The sequence below is a fragment of the Cyanistes caeruleus genome, chromosome 2 (genome assembly GCF_971803275.1).
Source record: "Cyanistes caeruleus chromosome 2, bCyaCae1.hap1.1, whole genome shotgun sequence".
Classification (NCBI taxonomy): Eukaryota; Metazoa; Chordata; class Aves; order Passeriformes; family Paridae; genus Cyanistes; species Cyanistes caeruleus.
Window position 1 is genome coordinate 108,135,225 of NC_141702.1, and position 20,665 is coordinate 108,155,889.

At 40.8% G+C, this 20,665-nt stretch overlaps 1 protein-coding gene across 10 annotated transcripts in view; it reads left to right on the forward strand.

The window, feature by feature from the left end:
* FSHR (follicle stimulating hormone receptor) overlaps positions 1 to 19,677 on the forward strand; it is an 81,278-nt gene extending 61,601 nt beyond the window's left edge. For 6 of the 10 annotated variants that reach the window (XM_023922967.2, XM_086878988.1, XM_023922969.2 and 3 more), the window contains 5 exons: positions 1,262 to 1,339; positions 4,596 to 4,664; positions 4,776 to 4,850; positions 9,673 to 9,858; positions 15,668 to 19,677. In XM_023922967.2, coding sequence (XP_023778735.2) covers positions 1,262 to 1,339; positions 4,596 to 4,664; positions 4,776 to 4,850; positions 9,673 to 9,858; positions 15,668 to 16,895 — 1,636 coding nt within the window. In that variant the 3' untranslated portion in view covers positions 16,896 to 19,677. The remainder of the gene's footprint in view (positions 1 to 1,261; positions 1,340 to 4,595; positions 4,665 to 4,775; positions 4,851 to 9,672; positions 9,859 to 15,667) is intronic. The other 4 variants (XM_023922970.2, XM_086878991.1, XM_086878992.1 and 1 more) reach the window with 1 other exon arrangement.
* The last annotated feature ends 988 nt before the right edge of the window (positions 19,678 to 20,665 follow it).

Here is a 20,665-nt window from a genome sequence, read left to right on the forward strand (position 1 = left end):
TAAAAAACATAGTGGGGGGATGCCTGAATATAATATACAGACATATAAGATAAGAAATCCATTTCAGGAATATGTCTGACATGTGTAATTCTGAGAACTTCAGTTCATCGTTCCTCGAAACCATCAAGGAAATTCAACAGCTATGGCACTACAGAGATTTTTCACCTTATCATCAGTCTTAACTAGACAGGAATTATTGTGGCTTGTACCAGCAAGAGCTTTTAATTTTTTAGGTGCAACTTCTTACTTCACTGTAAAAATAGACCTTGATACTGATTGAGTCCCAGACTAGACCTTGGTTAAAACCTTAGTCCCTCTGAGGTCAATAAGAAAATTCCCCTTGGCTTCAGTTGTGCCAACATTTAAGTTCCAAAGACAGGTCTTGAAATTTATAAAGGGCAGATCTTCAGTAGAGGGATCCAGTTCACTTGCATGGGTGCTGTGTTCCTCCCCATCCCTGCCTCTGCTGCCCTCAGTTTGCTTATTGAAGCCTCCGTGTAAGTGTCACTCAGCACAGAGTTGTGGCTGTATGGAGCTGTCAGCATCAGACAATTTTGGAACTGCGTTTAATTTCAAGCTTTGCAGATAATTAATTTTCTTCTGTGATTTCCAACAGAAACAGCATGGAAACAGCCATATCCCCACTCTAAATTATGAGTAACACTATTTAACTTCTTTGAGGCCTATATTGAACCAGCAACAGAACATCCCTATTTTTTTTTTATCAGTCACAACTGAGGAAAGACAGAAATTCCTTCTTGTCCATTCAACAAACTGCACTGACAGGGGTCTCGTATTTAAGTTCTTAAGCACATACAAAGCTTATAAGCAACCCTGTTGACATCAGCTGGGGAATGATTCATGGGCTGGTAGGTACCCTGCTGAATCAGGCCAAAAAGGCTAATGGCTTTCCTCCTTCTGGTTGGGAGGCTGGGAGAAGGGGTGGCCTCGCAGCCCCTCCAATTGCATTTTCTGAGGAGTGTGTTGGCTGGAGGAGCTATTTCATCCACCTCGGGTTATAGACCTGAGCTTTTATGCATTTTAATGTCTTCAGCCTATTTGGGAGGAAAGCATGGGGGTGTTGGAAATGTTTTACTCCAGCCTTTTTTATCAGGAAGGTTTGTGCTCTGCAGGCAGAAAAATGTCTTGGAAACTTTGGTTATTACCCTCTGTGTGTAGTACTTCCTCAAATTGAATATAAGTATTGAAAGGCTCATAGATGTACAAAAAGGTGTCATTTCTATTGTATTTTATTTTTCAGAGATATTCAAGACAATATCAATATACGTACAATTGAAAGAAATTCATTCATGGGCCTGAGTTCTGAAAGTGTCATTCTGTGAGTAGACATAGCAAATTCATTATTCTCCTTGTTAGTTCATTTCTTTTCCAGAATAGGGTCAAGGATACCAGGAGTTGGGCACTTTTGCATACACTTCCAAATTCAATTTGAGATTTCTTCTTGCCCCTGAGATCTCTGTATGCTGTTTCCCCTCCATGAAACAAATTAATGCTTTTGGGGCTTTTTGTTGTGTTCTAGTCCTGCTCTTTATTTTAGAAGCACATCAGAGAGCAAATTTAGTAATTACCGATGCCAAGGTTAAATACCTACAGCTACTGTTCCCTGTGATACAGACTGTGTTCAAGAGGATGCCACAACTCATAAATATTTACAGTCAGACACATCACTCAAAGACCCTTATTACTTGGGCAGAATGTATGCAGGTGTTGTGGAAATGTGGTTTATTTGTACACAATTGGTACGGGTGGGTTCACAGTGCTCTTTGGAACTGCATGGCTAGATGACTGCATTCGATTTGAACAGTCATGTATTTTAATGAACTAGCTGGCTTCTTTTATGCTTTCTCTCTATATATCAAAACATACTGTTTGCTTGCTAACAAGCTGCCTTCCTTTCACTTAGCCAGTGGCCCGACTGGAAAAAATTCCCACCATGTTTGTGTGGTTTACCTGGCACACTGAGAGAGAAAAGCAAGGTTTGAATTGACTGATTGAGCTCACGTCGATTCTGGGGGGAGCAAGGTCAGACCATCAATAATGAAGAGAGGCCAGTAACCACTCATTTAGCTTTATCTCTCCCTTTTCCCTATCAGCTATGCACAACCTCTATTTCAAGTTCTGAAGTTTTAAACACACACACATACACAAAGACTATTCTCAAATACATATTTCCAAAGCACTGCACAAAAAATACTGTATTTGTTTTCATAATACAACCAAAGGATGAAGTAAATATCCCAGAGTTTTGCTGTATTTTGGCCTCTCTGTGCATCTTGGAAGCTGGCATCTCCCTCTCTCTCCAAAATGTTTCATCGCTTATATCAGGAAGAAATTCTTTACTGTGGGGGGGTAAGGGAGTGGAACAGGTTTCTCAGAGAAGTCGTGGATGCCCCATCCCTGGAAGTGCAGGAGCAGCAAGAGCTTTGTGAGCAGACCTGGCCTCCAGCACCCTGGTCAGAAAATGTCCTGGCTTTGCTCTAGTTCTCCCTAGAGCAATTCAGGACAGAGGCCCTGTGTGTGCCCTTTGAGAGTCCCTGATTAGGCTTTCTTTGTGCTGTGGTGAACTTAGTTCATTTTAGGCACAAATTTGCCATTTTTCTGTACAAAACTGAAGTCACGGCAACTCAACAGAGCCACAGCAATATCACTTAGCAAAAGCAGGCATATCAAGATGATTAAAATCACCCAGGACCCACTGAACCCCCACATTCTAGGGGGAAACCATTCTAATAGGCTTAGCTGTGGCAGGCTATGAGCACATTTATGCCAGTAATTTAGATTGCATCTGATCCTATGCTATGCATGGGATCAGCACTGAGGAGACTGAGGGTAATGAAGTGCTAGAAATTTATGAAAGAAATTCACCATGCTTCCAGGTCTGCATGCCACATAGGTTCTAAGACAGGTCTTTCCAGTCCCAAAATAGAGGGGAAGTAAATGATACTTCAGGGGCAGTAACCTCTTGCACTGGAAGAATTTTAGAGTTTTAAAAACCTGCTCTAGCCATGAAATGAGAAGGAAAAGCCCCCATGTCCAAGCTCTGATCTCCACCTAAATTATCAACTTGCTAATGTAAGAGAGTGGAGTCAGTAAGGATGCTGGTTGAAGTGAGGGGAGAATTTGCCTCAACAGGAATTTATCTCTGTGTACTATAATGAGGTCTTGGGATTTGGGTAATTTTTTTGCTCTTTTTACTACTTAGATGCTATTAGCCAGGTGACAGCAGTGTATAGTCCACCCTGTGTGGCTACAGTGACTCTGTTTTACAACCTTAGTATCTCATTGCATTAACATCATGTTCAGTGAGAGAATGCAGTAAGTGCTAATAGTGTGATTAAAAACATATCTATCAGCCTGGCAGCTACAAATTTATAAGATCAATGTAATATAATAAATGCTTCAAATTCTGTAAGCAGGGACCTGTCTCTCCTCCATGCCTGCTCATTCATGTCTAATAGTGCTGGCAAGCGAAGGGGACGGTGACAGTTCTCCTGATCCAGCCTGACAGACATTATAGACACAGAGCTATGTGCATCTGCCTGTCATGGTCAAAAGAGCAATCCTTTCAGCCAGACCCATGACTGATTTCCAAGCTGACCTTAGCTCACCACCTCAGACCTCAGATAAGTGGGTCACTTGCATGCTCAGCTTTCAAAGTGAATTAGAAAAGAGTCCAGGTTTGCTGACAGTTTAATTAAATCAGGCCATTTTTGCCATCAATCAGACCTGTCATTGCCTGTTGGAGAGGGCGTGAGCTGCAAAGTGACGTTTAAGGCGCGATGAATGATTACGCAGTAAAGATGATAAATATAACTGACCTAAATGTAAATTTTTAGGACCACAAAGGGACAGAGGGAAGGTCATTAAACATTAATTAGGTAATGCACCAGAGCAAAAACTTGGCAGAGAGCCCCAGTAGCTTCAATTGCCAGGTTCACTACCTATGTCTCCTCCTGGGGAAAGGAGCCTGGGGAGGTAGGACTGGGCAGCAGAGCAGACAGGGAGTGTAATTTGTCAAGGCAGCAGTGTAGGAGGAATCACCTGCTTTCTGGGCAGTTTGGCTGCCCCTTCCTGCTCTCCTGCCTGGCTCAGTGAACGTCAGCCCACCTCCTCCACCTGCCTGGCTGTGGATGTGAGCCCATGGCACACAACAGGCTTTTTTCCCTAATAACTGGCAAAGATGAAGCGGTGGCCCAGCGTTTCAAAAGCATCTTGCTAAGAGTAAAACTGAGCAACACTGACAGCACCAACAGGAAAGACCTGGGTTTCCCTGGCTCCTCTGCTCTGGAGCCATGAGCAGCACCAGCATTTTCCCCCATCTCTGCCCTTACTTCAAGAATTTACTCCAGCTGCTGTCTCCGATGCTAGCACTCATCCACCCTATTCATGTCTGCTCCCTTCAAAGCCTTCCTCCAGCTACTGGGATCTTACAGGCTAGGATTTGTAGAAATTTCATCATTTCAGTGTCCATTTAATGATTTCATTTGTTTGAGATTCCCTGGTTTGAGCTACATGCATTTTAGTCATGAAGCATAAATAAGAACACAACTCTCTTTTCCTTTTCTCTATTGCAGATGGCTCAATAAAAATGGAATTCAGGACATTGAGAATCATGCATTTAATGGGACATACCTGGATGAGCTGTAACTATTTCTGTTGTTTGCAATTCTGAAAAATGAAGATAGCAACTTCTGCAAGATTTTATTTTCTTTTTAGTCTCAGATTGTTTCAGCATAAAATATTGTGTTTTTCAGAAATCTAAGTGACAATCACAACCTAGAAAAATTACCAAATGAGGTCTTCCAGGGAGCCAATGGACCTGTTGTTTTGTAAGTAGTATTTGGATTACATTTTTCTCATTACTGACTCCTTAGAAAAAGTCAGAGAAGAACATATGAATGCCAGTCTGGATTTCAACCTCTTGCAAACCTTGGAGTTCAAGACCAGAGGTCTAGTTCTGAATAAAAAAAAAAAGGAAGCCATAATTGAAATTTCAGTCTAGAACTTTATTTTCACTTTATCCTCAAGATTTTGAGAGTATTGAGGGTGAGAGATTTAGATCCAGGTTTCTCTCCACAGTTTATTAAACTGTGCAGGAGAGGAGTAGTTCTGCTTTGTTTTATGCTCTAGAAAAAAATGCTTTTGGTTTTCTCTTTGAGCAAAATCAAGACCGGGTGAGTGGTTCTTTGTGCTGAAATCTGAATTACTTACCACTGAACATCTGCCTCTGCATCTGTGCAGCTTAATTCCCATCCTACAGGGATGGGGATTGGGGTAGGTATGAGATACATCCCACATAGTTACAGCAGGATGTCCTTGGTGGGTGATGAGCTGGGGATTGAGAACTTAGCAGTGGAAAATTCAGCTGTAGGATGCTCATGGATCTCAGCCACTATTACCTCAAGCCACAGTTTGCCATAGGCTCCAAAAATATATGAGTTTGCACAGCTGCCTGTGTTTCTGAGCACAAGAGCCACATGTAAGGTCTGCAAGAGAGATGTGGGATTCTTTTTTTTTCCTCACTGATTCATCGAAACTTTCTCTCTTTGCATCTACCCTGGTTGTCCAGAGAGGGCTAAAAGTCACCCCAAATGAGTGAGAGGGGTCATGGGAGCTGTTGGATGATTTTACACAGATGCTAGAGTGGTTACAAATCTGAAAAGGAGGGAAAAAAATAACTGATTAACCTTGGGTTGAGTCCAGAGCTCTTCTGAAGGCCTCATTTTCTACTGTGTGATGGTCAATGTATCTATGATATAAAGAGCTGGGTTTACTGCATTATGCTTCACTTCCATTTTTTCTTCTAAGCATCTTCTTATTTTGGAAAAGACTGACACGGGAGCATCTTTTCATCAGTAATGTCATAGGCGTTTCTTTGGGAAATCATTGTTTCCTGTAGCGAAAAGTAAATGCATTTTCTTTGCAAGCTATACTTGATACAATCATATTCTGAAGGTTTATCAAATTGATTTGCCTGTAGTTGAGATTCATTTGATAGTTCAATTTCTAACACTGAGTTATTTGTGTAAAAAGTTTTCTGTTCCATTACCAATACATCCACTATTCCGCGGATGGGAAATTACCTTTTTATCCTGGATGAGATCATGAAAGAAGAGCCTTCTTACTCATCCATCACTGTGGTGTACACCAGGGATGTGCTTTCACTTGTAGAAATGATTGACCCATAATCATATCTTTCCTGGGACAAATCATATTTTTGCTGTTGCTGCAATCAAATCCATGTTGCAGACTGCAGTGTTTTAATAGAATGAACATCAAGGTGGTTTAACTCTTGATCTTCCCAAGCCAGTGTTACAGAGTCAGTTAATGCCAACTTCTATTTTATAATTCATCATATTAAAGTAATGTGAAAGAAACACAAACACAAAGAGACAGCACCAATCATAGGCCTTGTACAGGCTACAGAGTTTCACAAATTAATTCCTCTCTCAAACTTACAGCTCCTGGCTGAACTGGAATCTCTCTTTGGGAAAGACATCAAATTTTGAGTTAAAGGATTTTGGCATTGACAGTGGGCCAGTAAATCATATAGCTATTAAATCCCACAACTATATATATTCCTTCTATACAGAGACACGCGCTGTTTACAACTTGGAGTTTCATAGCTTCAATTTTCAGCTGCACTGTTTCATTTAATTGTCTGTTGCTCTTCTCAGAGCTGAGTGGTTTGCACCAGCCTTTGCTGGTGTCCTTAGCTGTGTCCTGACTCAATGCAGGGTGAAGTATGGCTGTGGCCCACCCCACCCTTGCAATTTCTCTCCATTGGTAACCCCACATATGGAGGCTGCAGGAGAGCTCCAGTAGATCCCAGCTCAACAGCTGAGTCCCTGAAGAGCAGCCAGAGATCAGTTTAGATACAAGCACAAAGAAAATTGTTCTCCCCAATCCACCTACCCTGCTTTGATTTCTGCTCCAGGAGCTATTTTTTGCCATTTCTGTAGGTGCCTTTCAGACCTCATCAGCCGGTCAGTACTTTTGCTAATCCAACAGAGACTCCCAGTGGGAAAGGGAAGTGATTGGAAGAGAAGGTGGATTCATTTTGCTGTTCCTGCACCGGCTGCTGTCAAGGCTGATGACTCACAGCCAAACAACGATAACACAAGAACACGTATTTCAATTGCTGATGCCTTCTGGTTTGATTTCCTACTTCCACTTTATAATCTTGTTCATCAGGCTTATTTAATGTATCAAACCTCTAACTAGAGAACAGCATCCCAAATATCCTCTGTGCTGAGGGGTGTGTGTGTGGTATCTCAGTAATTACTCAGGAGTAATTTACTAAACCACCTGCACAATGTCTGTGTTTGCTTTTTGGGGCTTGTCAGTGGTGCATCCATAGGTATCCCTCACAGACATACTGAAAAAAACCCCACAAGGGTATGCAAAGCACTTTCCCTAACTCAATTCTGTTTACATGTGACAATTGGCATAAAAAGAAAAGTTCCTTAAAAAAGAAACATAATTTGTTGAAAAAATATTTTATATCTTTAAAACTGTTTAGTGATGAGAGATTTAGTAAACTTTTAGTTATTTTTAAGTGCTATTCATATATTCATATATTCAATATTTGCTTATTTCCACACAGTGTAATACCAGTTTGGACTCAGTAATTATTTTTAGCTAAAAAGTCAAAGAAAACATTTTCTGTGCTCTTGTTCAGAACTATGAAGTTACACATTCTCTTAATGATGTCATGAGTGATGCTGTCATGGATTTAAGCAGAAACCTGCTGTTTAGTTTTTGACTCATGAACATATACTGTGGGTGACAGTTTTCATTAGGCAGAGCACTGAGGACACTGTGAAAATTGAGGCTGCTCATTGCAACCAAATTACCTCTTCAGGCATCTAAGGGAGAAATCGATAGCCTAAAATTCCTCAGCAGCTGCCAGGTTTAGCTCCTGTAGAAACAGGCCCAGGACCTCAGGACGTCTTCAGTGAGAGATGTGGCTTCCCTCAGCCTGCCCTGCAGAAGTTCATAGCACTTTGTAGTACATTCTGTCTCCCAGACATGGTCCCAAATTGGGGCAGCAGAGTGGAGTTTGTGTTTGTTCCTCTGCTGCCCCAGACCATGGTCCAGTTGTTGAAGGTGGAATATTCCTTCAGAGACTGGATGTAAAGCCTCAGCTGTGGGCACAGCATGGACACAACGATCATCTTCACCAATTTTACAAAATGCTTTATCATCTGCCTGTGACTTCTTAGGCTTGGCTGGATCTCAAGCTTCCTTCCCCTTCCTGGTATTAATTTTGCTTTCTAGACCAGAGAACAGAGGTGCAAATGTGTGTGTGGTACATAGCAACTGTCTAAACTTTATTACATGCTCCTAAAACCTGGTCTCCCCTCACATAGCACCACTCTTCTGTGTTAATGCAATAATAAAAAAAACAATTTGTGAATGTTGGGTGATAGAGATCAAATGACATGTCCTGATATCACACTGTCAGAGATGAATTGGAAACTGTAGCTTCGAGGGGACATGGAGAAAACTGCAAACATTGTCAGTCCAATTCCTTGATTAGGGAGAAATCTTTTCTTACCTTGGAGAATAAAGAGCAGCCTCAGCACACTACATCCTGGATCAGTCTGAGGCTGTGAGAGCACAGGGCTTCATGGAGGAAAGATGATTTTGTGCAGTTGATTTTTACCTTTGCTCTTCAGAGCAAGGAGTTGATGTCTGGCAGTCATGATCTGCAGGGCATGGTTTGTGTCCCAGTAAGGGAAATGCAGAGATGTTCTGCCTCAGCTGTTACAGCCTGGAGCTATGGGGATATGTTCCCAAGTATCTCTTAGCCTGGAGATGGAGCACTCTTGGTGCTTCCTCCCTTTCTTCACTTGCATGGTACAAGATTAAGTATTTGCAGAACATGTTTCCTTTTAAAACCCCTCTAATGCTCTTTTTAGTCCATTCATGGCTGCTGATTCCATCTCTGCCTCTGATAGCCTGCCCCACAGTAAACACTAACTCATTTCTCCTAACCTCCTGCAATTGTGCCTCTGTCTTTTCCTCAGTCTGTGCTATATTTGTTCTTTAAACCTCCAAGAAGGATTTGTTGGGATTTTTTTGCTCCTAACAGCCTGAACAATGCCACTCCTGTCTCTCTTTTATCATTTTTTCTTCCTAATGAGTACAAAATCTGATATCCCCAACCTGTCCCAACATCTGTACCCACATGTGAGCTTCTCTCTTTGTGTTTATTGCTTTTTCTACAGCAGCCTTCCTATGATGTGATGTTCATATAGCAAACTTCTATCGTGATTTCATCAGCCTTTCTTTTTGTCCTTTAACAGTATTCTGGGATGTTCACTGTAGTTGCTGAGTATTTACTAAACCCAGCATCATATGGCAGTAATAGTTTATATGCCTGCTAATTTTTATCCAGAACATTATGGGATTTTTTTCTTTTATTCTCACAGAGTAGCATCACTTGATTGCTCCTTACAATGGATATTAGCTCAGTTTGCTGGAGGAACACCCAATTTAGCATTGGATCATCCTTTCAATGTAGATTTCCAGCTGATCTGTTTCCAGTCACTACTCTGAGAATAAGTAGGACAGTCTAAAACACATATCCATTGTTGAGCAGAAGTAAATTTGCTTTTACCAAGATTTTTATATGTTTTCTTAAAGGGATATTTCCAGCACGAAAATCAGTTTCCTGCCAAGTCATGGATTAGAATTCATTAAGAAGCTAAGAGCAAGGTCTACATACAATTTAAAAAAGCTTCCTGACTTAAGCAAATTTAGATCTTTGATTGAGGCAAACTTCACCTATCCTAGCCATTGCTGTGCATTTACAAACTGGAAAAGACAAAAGTAAGTGATTTAATTTGTTTTTCTTTCTGGTGCTTTTCAGCAGTTGATAGTGAATTAAATAAAATTCCTCAAAATGTGGATAGAAAAGGTCTCTTCAGTGCAGGTGAGTAAATGGATGGAAATAAATGAATACACAATGCATACAGGTTTATGCATGCTACACAGTACACTGCCTCTCCAATGCAGGGAATTATTAAATTTTGGAAGCATCATCGCTTTCCTCAGACACAACTCTGCCCACACCTCTCATAATTCCATCTTTCACTGGGACCAGCCTGGAGCTACACCAAAGACATTAAACAGAAAAAATTTGATCACTTTTTCAGAAGGTAACTGGAGGGAAGGCTGTGTTTGCAGAGAAGCTGGTCAACACTTGTTCATCAGTCCAGGAGGGCAACAGGACCACTGAGTGATCCCAAAGTCTTCTTTCAGAAAACCTCATTGATGTTGGAGCACTGCCAGCCAAGCATCACAGATACATTATCTGTTGAGTTCATATTCACAGCATTTTGGGACATGTTTTCTGAGCAGATCCATTTCACAGAAACCAACAGAGCAGGGTGGGAGGCTAAGGTGTCTTTTTAGACTCCAAAGGTAATTTTCCATGCTGTTTTTAATTTTCCATTAACAAGTTGCAGCAAGACTTTAGGTATCAGTGATTCTCATTGAGTATTTTCACCTCAGTCATATGGTCTTGAAGTGTTCACATTTAGTAGTTAGTGAACCTCCTGAATCTGTGCCACTGGAAAACATGAGGAACTGGTACCCATGAAAACCCTTGTTATTGTTGGAAATTCTTCCTTTACTGTATGTCCTGAAAGACTTGGGCTTTGCCATGGCGGAAAAGAAATTATGAATCATTGTTACAATTCAAGACATCGTCTTCATAAGTGGCATAAAACTTCTAAGAAAAGTAAAACCATGCAGAGAAAGCTTAAACTGTTAGTAGCTTATATTTTAATACTAATACCCTTAATAGCCATTTCTTTTACTTTTAGCATTGTATTGTCACCAGGCAAGGGAAGATAACTGAGTTTGCTGATAGCTAATAAATATCATTTACATGTGTTTACAAAACTGTGTAAAGAGTGCAAGTGTGATGATGAACACCGTAGTGATAACAGAATATCTGACAGGATCCATCCCTCATTATCCATTTTTGATCCAAAATGTTAGGTTTTCACTAGAACAGTTGATCAGCAGGTGACTTTTTTCACACACTTGTGCAGTCTTGTTCAGACACAGTGCCTGGTAGCTTCTAAGCAGAAGGGGAATGCAGAATGGGTCCAGTCCTTCCAGAACTGGTGGCAAAGTGTTATTTTCCAATGAGCCCAGTAAAAGCATGTGTAGTTCTGGACCTGCAAAGGAACACTGATACCACTGTGATTCGTATTTTTGAAGGCACTTGGCGTCTGGGCTGTTTGGGTCTAATCAGGACCCAAATCCCAGAACCTGCCACTTAAATTGGGCAACTAGATTTTTCAAAAACTAAGAGTTTCTATTGAAGGAAAGCTACAGGAGGAAACAGCCCTGACCTTGTGGTAAGCACTCAGTATCTAGTCCCCTCACTTGGGCTTTGAAAAACTTCCATGCCACTCACTTTCTACATGGAATTGAAGTCCACAGCACTCACTTCCCCCTAGCTCCACTTTTGGAAGCCTTTCCCTGGCCAGCAAGAAGGCAAGGAGAATAAAACAGAGCCCTTTCCACAGCCTGGGTAAGTGTAATTTTGCAAAGAAATGCCAAGAAACCTGTGAAGAGCTCACATAGCCCCAGAGTGGATGTTCCAGGGCTGGAATGCCATGGCATGGTGGGGCTGCTTCTGGAGCAAGTCTGGTCACAGCTGCACCACCCTGGTCAACAGAACAAAATTGAATATATTTACCCATGCCTTTAATAGTTACCAGATGTATTTTCTATCAAACATTAAGCATAAATGCAAAATTATGAGAACCTATTATTTAGATGAACCCTTCCTGTCAGCTTCTTTTTAACATAATTAAAAATTGTCATTTCTTTCATACAGTCATGTCTCCTGTACTGGAATTGGTATGAAACTGAGATCCTTTCTTCAGATTAAAGAGAGAAAGTGGATGCATGGTTTGGTTTGAAGACTGAAAGTATTACCATACACTTCAGCAGAGATTAGTCACACATACAGTAGCTACACCCTCTTTCATTTCAAAGCAGTTTTTGTGACAGCTGGCACAAGCTGCTTGTGCACTGAAGGCTGCTCAAGCTGTTTAAAAGTTATTAATAGTTTGCATAGTGCTTGATCACACAATGTGTAATATCCCTTTGGTAAGAGCTGTGCTCGGCTCAGAGCAGCAGGCATTGCTTGTGGTGGTGGGAGCCCTGGTGTGACCTGGCTTGTCGTACACCTTCACAGGAGACAGTCATTCCTTGTGGCCATTTGGGTCACAAAATAGTTCCAGGTAGTCCAGGGAGCATAAAAATGATGCTTCATCACCCCCAGAAGTGCATTTCTAAGGATCACAGCAGCAGCATCTGGAGTTCACACAGGAACTCTGGGAAAAAATTAAGAAAGGGATGTGTGGCCCCTTTCTGGCTGCCCATTTATGTTTGATTTTCCCTTTTTAACATTCTTGCAGCACTCAAAGCCCTAGATAAAATAAGTTACCATAGTGGATCATGCTCAATCACCTCTCCAAAAACTCTCTGCAGCAGCAAACAGACGCTGTTGTGATAATGGAAAGCTTAAACCTGATACAGCAACAGTGCTTTCTAAGTTTTGGAGGATGCCAGGTCAAGCTCAGCTCTGCCAGTCTGAGACACACATTAAAACATAAGATAGTTTTGATGTTTTTCTCATTCCAATAAGGATTACACACTAAATATTGATCTGTAGTTTGAATATTTTGGTGCTAGCCTAAGAGAAGGTAAGCTGCATTCTTAAGGCAAGTCTAGTACAGTATGTTGAACTCCCCTCACGTTTTTCTATGACTGGAAAATAATATCCTTGAAGTGTAGATAGGGCAGAGGCCAGATGTTAAAACCCTCAACTTGACATAGACCATTATGAACTTCAGCAAGATTTTGGCTTTCTTTGACATAAAGATCACCCTCTGCCCAAAAGAATGGCATTGATATGACTCTGTCCTTACACTTGATCGTTTTTCTTTGGAGGAGCTGTCACTTGAAATCCTCCTTTTTCAAAAAATGTGGCAGCATCACGAATGGTGTTTGGGCCTCGTTTCGTAAGAACATACTATCAGTTGCTCACAACTCACTTAATGGCACTTTTTGGTGAGGATGATTGGTGTGAGATAGGACTTATTACAGAACATAGGTCAAGACTATTTATTCTGCTGAGAGTGTTTCTCAGCACACAAGATCCTGCTGCCACCAGATCCAGACAAGGCGCATAAAATAACAACTTAAATAACGGCTTGTACAAAGGTAGTAATTTTTGTTTATTTTTGTCAGAGCAGTCTGCCAATTTCAATTTTGTTCTCTAAGCTGCCCTTTCTCCAGTTTATTTTTATAGTTTACTTGAGAAAAATAATGCTAAACAATAAAAAATGTTTACAAAGAGAGGGAATAAATTAACTGCCTAATGACACCCACAGTCTCAACAGGAAGCAAGGATCCCCACATCCCTTGGCAAATAAAGTTTTAACCTGTTGCTCTGAATGCACTGCACAGCCCAAAGGGTGAGAAAAACAGGGCAAAGATATGACAAGGAGTCAGTATCAGAGGATGGCTCTTCCTTCCCTTGGGAGTTTCATCTTACCTGCCCCCAATACAGGGAACCAGCAGGACACCCTCGTTATCCTTCCTTGGAGCAAACACCTTATTCCTTGGGACCCTGCTTTTATTTGGGACACTGGCTGTAAAAATAAGGCAAGAATCAATGAATTGTAATGATTAGAAATATTTCATTGTCCTTATGTGGCACTCTTGCCTGGGCATATATTTAGGTCCAGGCAGTGCCTCCAAAATTTTAGAAAAGGTTTATTTTTACTTCATGCTGAGAAATGATTGGCTACAAACATTTCCCCCACTTCATTTTCAAAGAACCACCAATTGCTGTGGCTTTCAGTGCCCCCAAGTGCCTGTTGCACTAAAAAATGAGGGACTTTTTCTCCTGTTATTGCTCCTTGGAAGCCTGTATTCTCTTTCAGCCAGAGAACTGTTGATATATTGATCAATACTCTGGACCCTTCAGTCATCCTTATGCGAGTAGAACACAGGAGAGCAAAATGTAATGCCTTGTTATTGCTACTGTGACCTTCATAGTGCATATTTGACCTCACAGAAAATCAGTTTTCTGACTCAGTTGACAGGCAAGATAAAAAATATTGATAATAGTAGAGGATGTTCAGAATCTCATAGGAAATGTCCCTCACCTTCTGGTGCTGGACCTTCATTAGTTTTCCCTTCTTGCAGACCCTTTAAACTCAATTTTCAGAAGATATAGTGAGTGCAGAAAGTCAAAGGGTAAAATTAGGTTACAAAGAATTCTCCTTTTAGGCTGCTACCAGTTGTTCAAAATTTTACCTTTATTTGCCTAGAGAGTTATTCTCTCAACTGTACTCAGAGTCAGGGTGGAAGATAACCTGGGGTCCTGTCCTAGAAATTACACACCTAAACTGCAGTCTGGGTTGTAGCTAAATGTAGGCAGAGCTGAACTGCATTGGTTTCACAACAAAATGTCAACTGTTTTATTCCATAACTCAGTCTGCATCCAAAACTGTGGATGCAAGTTCATGGGACAGCCAAATTCTAAAGCAGCCAAAAAGTTATTGTAAAAACTCACCATTCATTTCATGTTTATACTTGATATTTCTTGATATTATTGTTCAAGCTGATCATCTTTCTATCATCTCAGCCAAAATATTAGTTTCTTCTGTAGGTCTAGGCATGGAGAAGAGCATAGAGCTAATACTCTACAAAACAAAGCCAAACACAAAAATATCAAAAAGGGTAGTATTTACCTGTGCTGCTAAAAATTCTTAAAATGCTTACAAAATACTTTCTGACAGAAACAAAAGCAACTACAGTTTCCATTAAAATGTCAAGTTTGGTTTGGGTTGGTTTGGTTGGTTTGGTTTGGTTTTGCTTCACTTCACTCGATTTCTAGTCCACTTTTTATAGGGTTTTTAAGCAAAATGGTCTCCTGTGCCTTGTGCTTCTGTTGGCATCTGTCATCTAGAGATTATCTGGAGCCCTGTATTAATTTATTTGTGCTATTTACTTGTGTTACTGGCTGGTCACTAATATGAGGTACTCAAAATGAACAGCACAAAATGGAGTTATGTGCCCTGACAGAGTTACAAGATGGTGGTGGTCAATACCTTTTGGAAAAAGGGAATTTGAGAGTAACTCTAAGAGACAGTAGCATTATTTTGGTTATACAAACTCCTTATAAGCACAGCTGACTTGACTCATTCATCAAAGCTCAGTCTTACATTGGTGTTCATTGCCATGCATTTCCCCCATGCACAAATCAGCTTCTCAGTGACATCTTAGGTGAGAAATTCATTTCAGATGAGGGAGGTTTCTTACAGAGTGTGTTATTCAGGTGGATAACTGCAGCATGAGTGTTAGGCAAACATTAGGTTTTCCTTTCCCATGCAGTTTATGATGTTTCCAAGTCATTTACATGTTCTTGTTGTATTTTATAAATGGGGACCAGCCACACTATTAATTTCAGGCTCCAGGGTAATCTATATAATCATCTAACCAGAAAAACTGCACTGTTAATGGAAACTGGATGATTTTGTGTTTGTTTTTTACTTCATATTGTGTCTCTTAGCTTCCAACTCTACTCTTTCTACAATTTCAGGACTGAATTACATCCGATATGTAGCATATCTCAGGTGAAACAAGACTTTGAGGAGAAGCCTGGCAAAAGACTACAGAGAAGGTCTGCAGCTGAAGATTATATTTCCAACTACGGCATAGGATTTGACCCAGCGGAGAATGAATTTGACTATGGTTTATGCAGTGAAGTAGTTGATGTAGCCTGCTCTCCTAAACCTGATGCTTTCAACCCGTGTGAAGATATCATGGGATACAACATCCTGAGAGTCCTGATATGGTTCATCAACATTTTAGCCATTACTGGGAACACTGTGGTCCTCATTATTTTAATAAGCAGTCAATACAAACTCACTGTCCCTCGCTTTCTAATGTGCAATCTTGCCTTTGCAGACCTCTGCATAGGGATCTACCTGCTGTTTATTGCCTCTGTAGACATCCAGACCAAAAGCCAGTACTACAACTACGCCATAGACTGGCAGACCGGGGCAGGCTGCAACGCTGCAGGATTTTTCACGGTGTTTGCCAGTGAGCTCTCAGTCTACACGCTGACGGTGATCACCCTGGAACGCTGGCACACCATCACCTACGCCATGCAGCTGCACCGCAAGGTGCGCCTGCGCCATGCCGTCATCGTCATGATTTTTGGCTGGGTCTTTGCATTCACAGTAGCACTCCTTCCCATATTTGGGGTCAGCAGCTACATGAAGGTCAGCATCTGTCTGCCCATGGATATAGAAACGCCATTTGCCCAGGCTTACGTTATGTTTCTCTTAGTGCTGAATGTACTCGCGTTTGTCATTATTTGTGTCTGCTACACCTGCATCTACTTTACTGTGCGAAACCCCATCGTCGTCTCTTCCAACAGTGACACCAAGATTGCCAAGCGCATGGCCATACTGATCTTCACCGACTTCCTCTGCATGGCACCCATATCTTTCTTTGCCATATCGGCCTCGCTCAAGGTTCCCCTCATCACGGTGTCCAATTCCAAGATCCTCCTGGTTTTGTTTTACCCCATCAACTCCTGCGCTAACCCTTTCCTCTACGCCATTTTCACGAAGACTTTCCGCAGGGATTTCTTCATTCTCTTGAGCAAGTTTGGTTGCTGTGAAATGCAAGCCCAGATTTACAGAACTGAGATCTCCTCATCTGCCCATACTTTCCACACAAGAAATGGCCATGGCCCTCCTACATCAAAAAACAGTGATGGCACTATTTATTCTTCAGTTCCCCTGAATCATTTGAACTGAAATGCTTGCATAAATTTGTGTCTGAGGCAGAGTGATAACCACTTGCAAGTATGTGGATTTGAACAATGACTTCAGCATAGCATGCAAACTTATGTTGTATGAAAAAAAAATTATTTCAAATTTCCTATTTTTGTTCAATGAACAACCATCAGAGATGGCATATCATCTTCATCAGTTCTTGAAGAACAAAGTGCCGAAGTGTTCATATAGAACTGCCTCAAGAAATAAATGAGATCATAAACTGGTATCTCCCACCATGCAGACAGAGATTCCCTTCATTTTAGGGAGATGTTAGTTGCTTATTGAGAATTAAGTAGTGGTTATATACAGTTTCAAAAATATATAGAATTAATTTCTTTTCATGTGAATTGTGTTATAACAATACAGATAATTAGCTTTTTTCATTAATCATATCTCCTGGGGTTACAGGAGACAGAAGACGGATTTAAGCCCTCCTCCAGCACAGACTTACTAGGAATGTGAATATCTCAGGATGTTTCCATTTCTGCTGAGCACACCAGGGAGGCAGGAGGCATCTCCAGCTGTGCTGGACCTTTGCTGTTCCACACTGTATGGACCTGCCCTACTCTGCACAGAAGTGTCACTTTGGGTGGTATTTGTGTTGGTTTAGATGGGCAGGCTCAGAGAAATCTGTTCCATCTGAGTTTGCATCAAGAAGTTAGATTTGTTTTCAAGGTAAGAAAGAGAAAGAATGAGGACAAGAGAAACCCCTCATAATAAAAAGGGTGCTCTTTAAGGTTGTTTTCACAAAGTTGAATTCACTTGTGTGTTTGGAAGCCTTGGCTATGTCCAATGGGCTGCTCCACCAAGACATGTGAGGCAGGTTTGCCATACAAAAAGCATTTGTCTATTATACTACCTGGGCTCCACAAAGAACAACAGATCTAGATGTGACTTTCAAATCCCTGCACAAAAGTTCATGTGAAATCCTGATTTTTTTGTAACATCTTTTTGGGATTTCTCCTTCCCTTCTCAAAAAAAAAAAAAATCCTTCATGCATACATTATCAATGCTGGTCCAGATTGAAAGACCTGAAATAAATCATGAGCTGTATATGTTGAAATAACAACAACAATGAAAGAAAAATAAAATTAATCAAGATTTCCTGATTTTACAGGGTTTTTTACTAACATCTCAATGAATGTACAGACTTTTTACATTATTTGAATATCTAATTTTTGCATGGATCATCATTCCAAATTGCAACAAAGATTCATGGGTGGGTAGGGTTTTCTCATGCTGATTATGTGTCTGTGTGTGAATATGTGGGCATTAAGAAAACACCAGGAGAGCAATCTGGGCTTCATTCCCATCTCACAAACAACTGACTGTTCTGCCCCATGAAATTATAAAAGCTTGGAGTCTTCATGGTTAAATGTGATGTGCTTTGAATGTTTCCTACCTACAGCTCATAAAATTTCAGTAGCAAATCTTGATGCTTTTATCCATAATTTCCCCTGTCATTGGCTTCAAATTTCAGCATCTGAATTTTACATGAATAACAACAGGAGGTGACTATTCATTCAGTCCTAGCCAGGGAAGGAACTATCAGCTCCCTACTGCATAAAACAGGGGAGATCAAAGACAGTGTGTTTTGGCGGGGGAAATTTCATTACTCAACACAAGTAACACTCCCTCCAAGATCCAGGAAAAGGAAGAATGAAAGAGAAAAGTGGGAAAGACACTTCATCTCTGGGAAGATCATCTGAGTACTCAGAGGAATCATTTTTTCTCACAAATGTTTTATATCACATACAGTGTGATGGTGTGCAGCCATTAAAACCCATTCTAATGGAAGTGACTGAATGATGAGGTTTCAAAATGACAAATAATCCAGTTATATTTTTAAAAGGGTCCTGAATCTATTATTTGGCTTAAAATGAGGGATGTTCTTTGGTAAATACCACCCCACTTTTGATGATAAATAGGGAAAATTCTTGCAGCTTGTCAGTTTTTCACATGAGTTCTGTCCATTTACCAGGAATGAGACCTGGCAGCTCAGGAAGGCACAGGCATTGTAGTCTAGAAACCAATCTAGTAAATCCTCTCACAGATACATCAGGCACACGAGCTTGATGCAGACCATCTACTCCATGCAAACCCATTGCCCAGACATTTGTGGAATCAGGACACAGTTAAATACATTTTTCTAATTAACATCCCTGAAAAGAGACCTTGCAGAGTTGTGTCTTGTAGCCAGAGTCAGATCAGGGCTCAAGCGATTGAGCCGCCTAGCTCATGGGTCTTCCTCCAGAGGACATGTGAGTTGATACTTGAGGAGCAAGTAAAGCCTGCAAAACTGGACATCTTGCTTCATGGAGGACGTATCATCCTGCCTACACATTCTGTTCAGGAGCTCTGGTGGCAGCTCCAAAGCTGAGAGGTTGACTGCCATTACCCAGACAAAATTCTCCCTCTTCTAGTCCTTAGATCTCCTTGGCTTTAGCTAGGCTTTTGATTATAATTTTAATAATCTTTCAAATTGTGATGGACACTGTGGGACTTGTGTCTTTCCTTGTGTGAGATATTGGTCTTTTTGTATGATTTTTTTAGTAGTGTTTTTATTTGAAGAAAGCAGTATAAGAAAAAAAAGAATAAACAACTCAAGATACGTTTTGTCCGTGCTTGTAATGTACAAAAAAGCCTGCTGGTGTTTGGTGTGGATTTCCTCAGCTCTTGACCATGTTTATGTTGCAATCTCTAAACTATTTTACATTTCCCTGTCTGAAATCTATTTTAATAAAACCAATATCAAAACAGAGTGCCTTGAGAACAAGTGTGTGGCCAGAGATATGTTGACAAAGTATGCAATAAATGTTGCTGCTTATCTGGAGAGCTCCATTTATGCAGTGCAGCCCCCACAGTCAGGTCACTGTGACCTACAGATGAGAGGCTCTGCAGAGAAAACCCTCCTGCAGCCTCCTGGAGAGTTAACACTGCACAGAAAGGTGTGCTTGAAACCTCTTCAGCAAATAACACAGAAAGACTGACCTGTCTTTGTTTTAGCAAATCTCTTGCATTAACCCATATTTCTTATGAAATAAGATATTAACCATTGACAGAACTCAGGCATATTTCTCCTCTTTAATTCATATGAATGGCTCTTCATATGTGATGCATTCTGATTTTTTTTCCCCCTCATTTTTAGAGCCAGGGCTTGTAATTCTCTTTTATTTAGTATTTTGCTCAGACAAATAAGTATGTGTCTGTGTGTTAATATATGCTCATGTGAGTAGAAGAGACAAGCCAAATGTAACAATGAAACTGAATCAAAACCCAGTTCTAATTCATAGGAAAAACCTGGGAATTGGTCTATTATGGGTAGAATTACTATTCATTGTGGCCAATCATTACCTTTTAGTCTTCACCAAGCCCCCAAAAATGCTGTGTGAAAGAGTTGTGATTCTCTTTGCCCTTATGGTAGCATCACCAGAGCGACACAATGAGACTGTGCTGGCAATGAGGACACAAAAAGCAAATTCTTGAGCTTTTTGATAGGAGCATCACTCCTTCAGGCATGTAGCTTGTGGAGAACCCAAACCTGACCTCCCCAAGAAGCATTCATCTGGTGTTGTGATGGGAAATGAGAAATGAGGCCATTCAGCTTGGCACTCTAAAGGCAGCATTGAGAAAATTGCTACCATGGGTAAAGGTAATAGGAGCACCAGGGGCACCTGGTCAAAAGTGCCAATAAAAACAAAAACTTGACTCAATAGAGAAAATGAACCATGATCCATTTTCTCTACAGC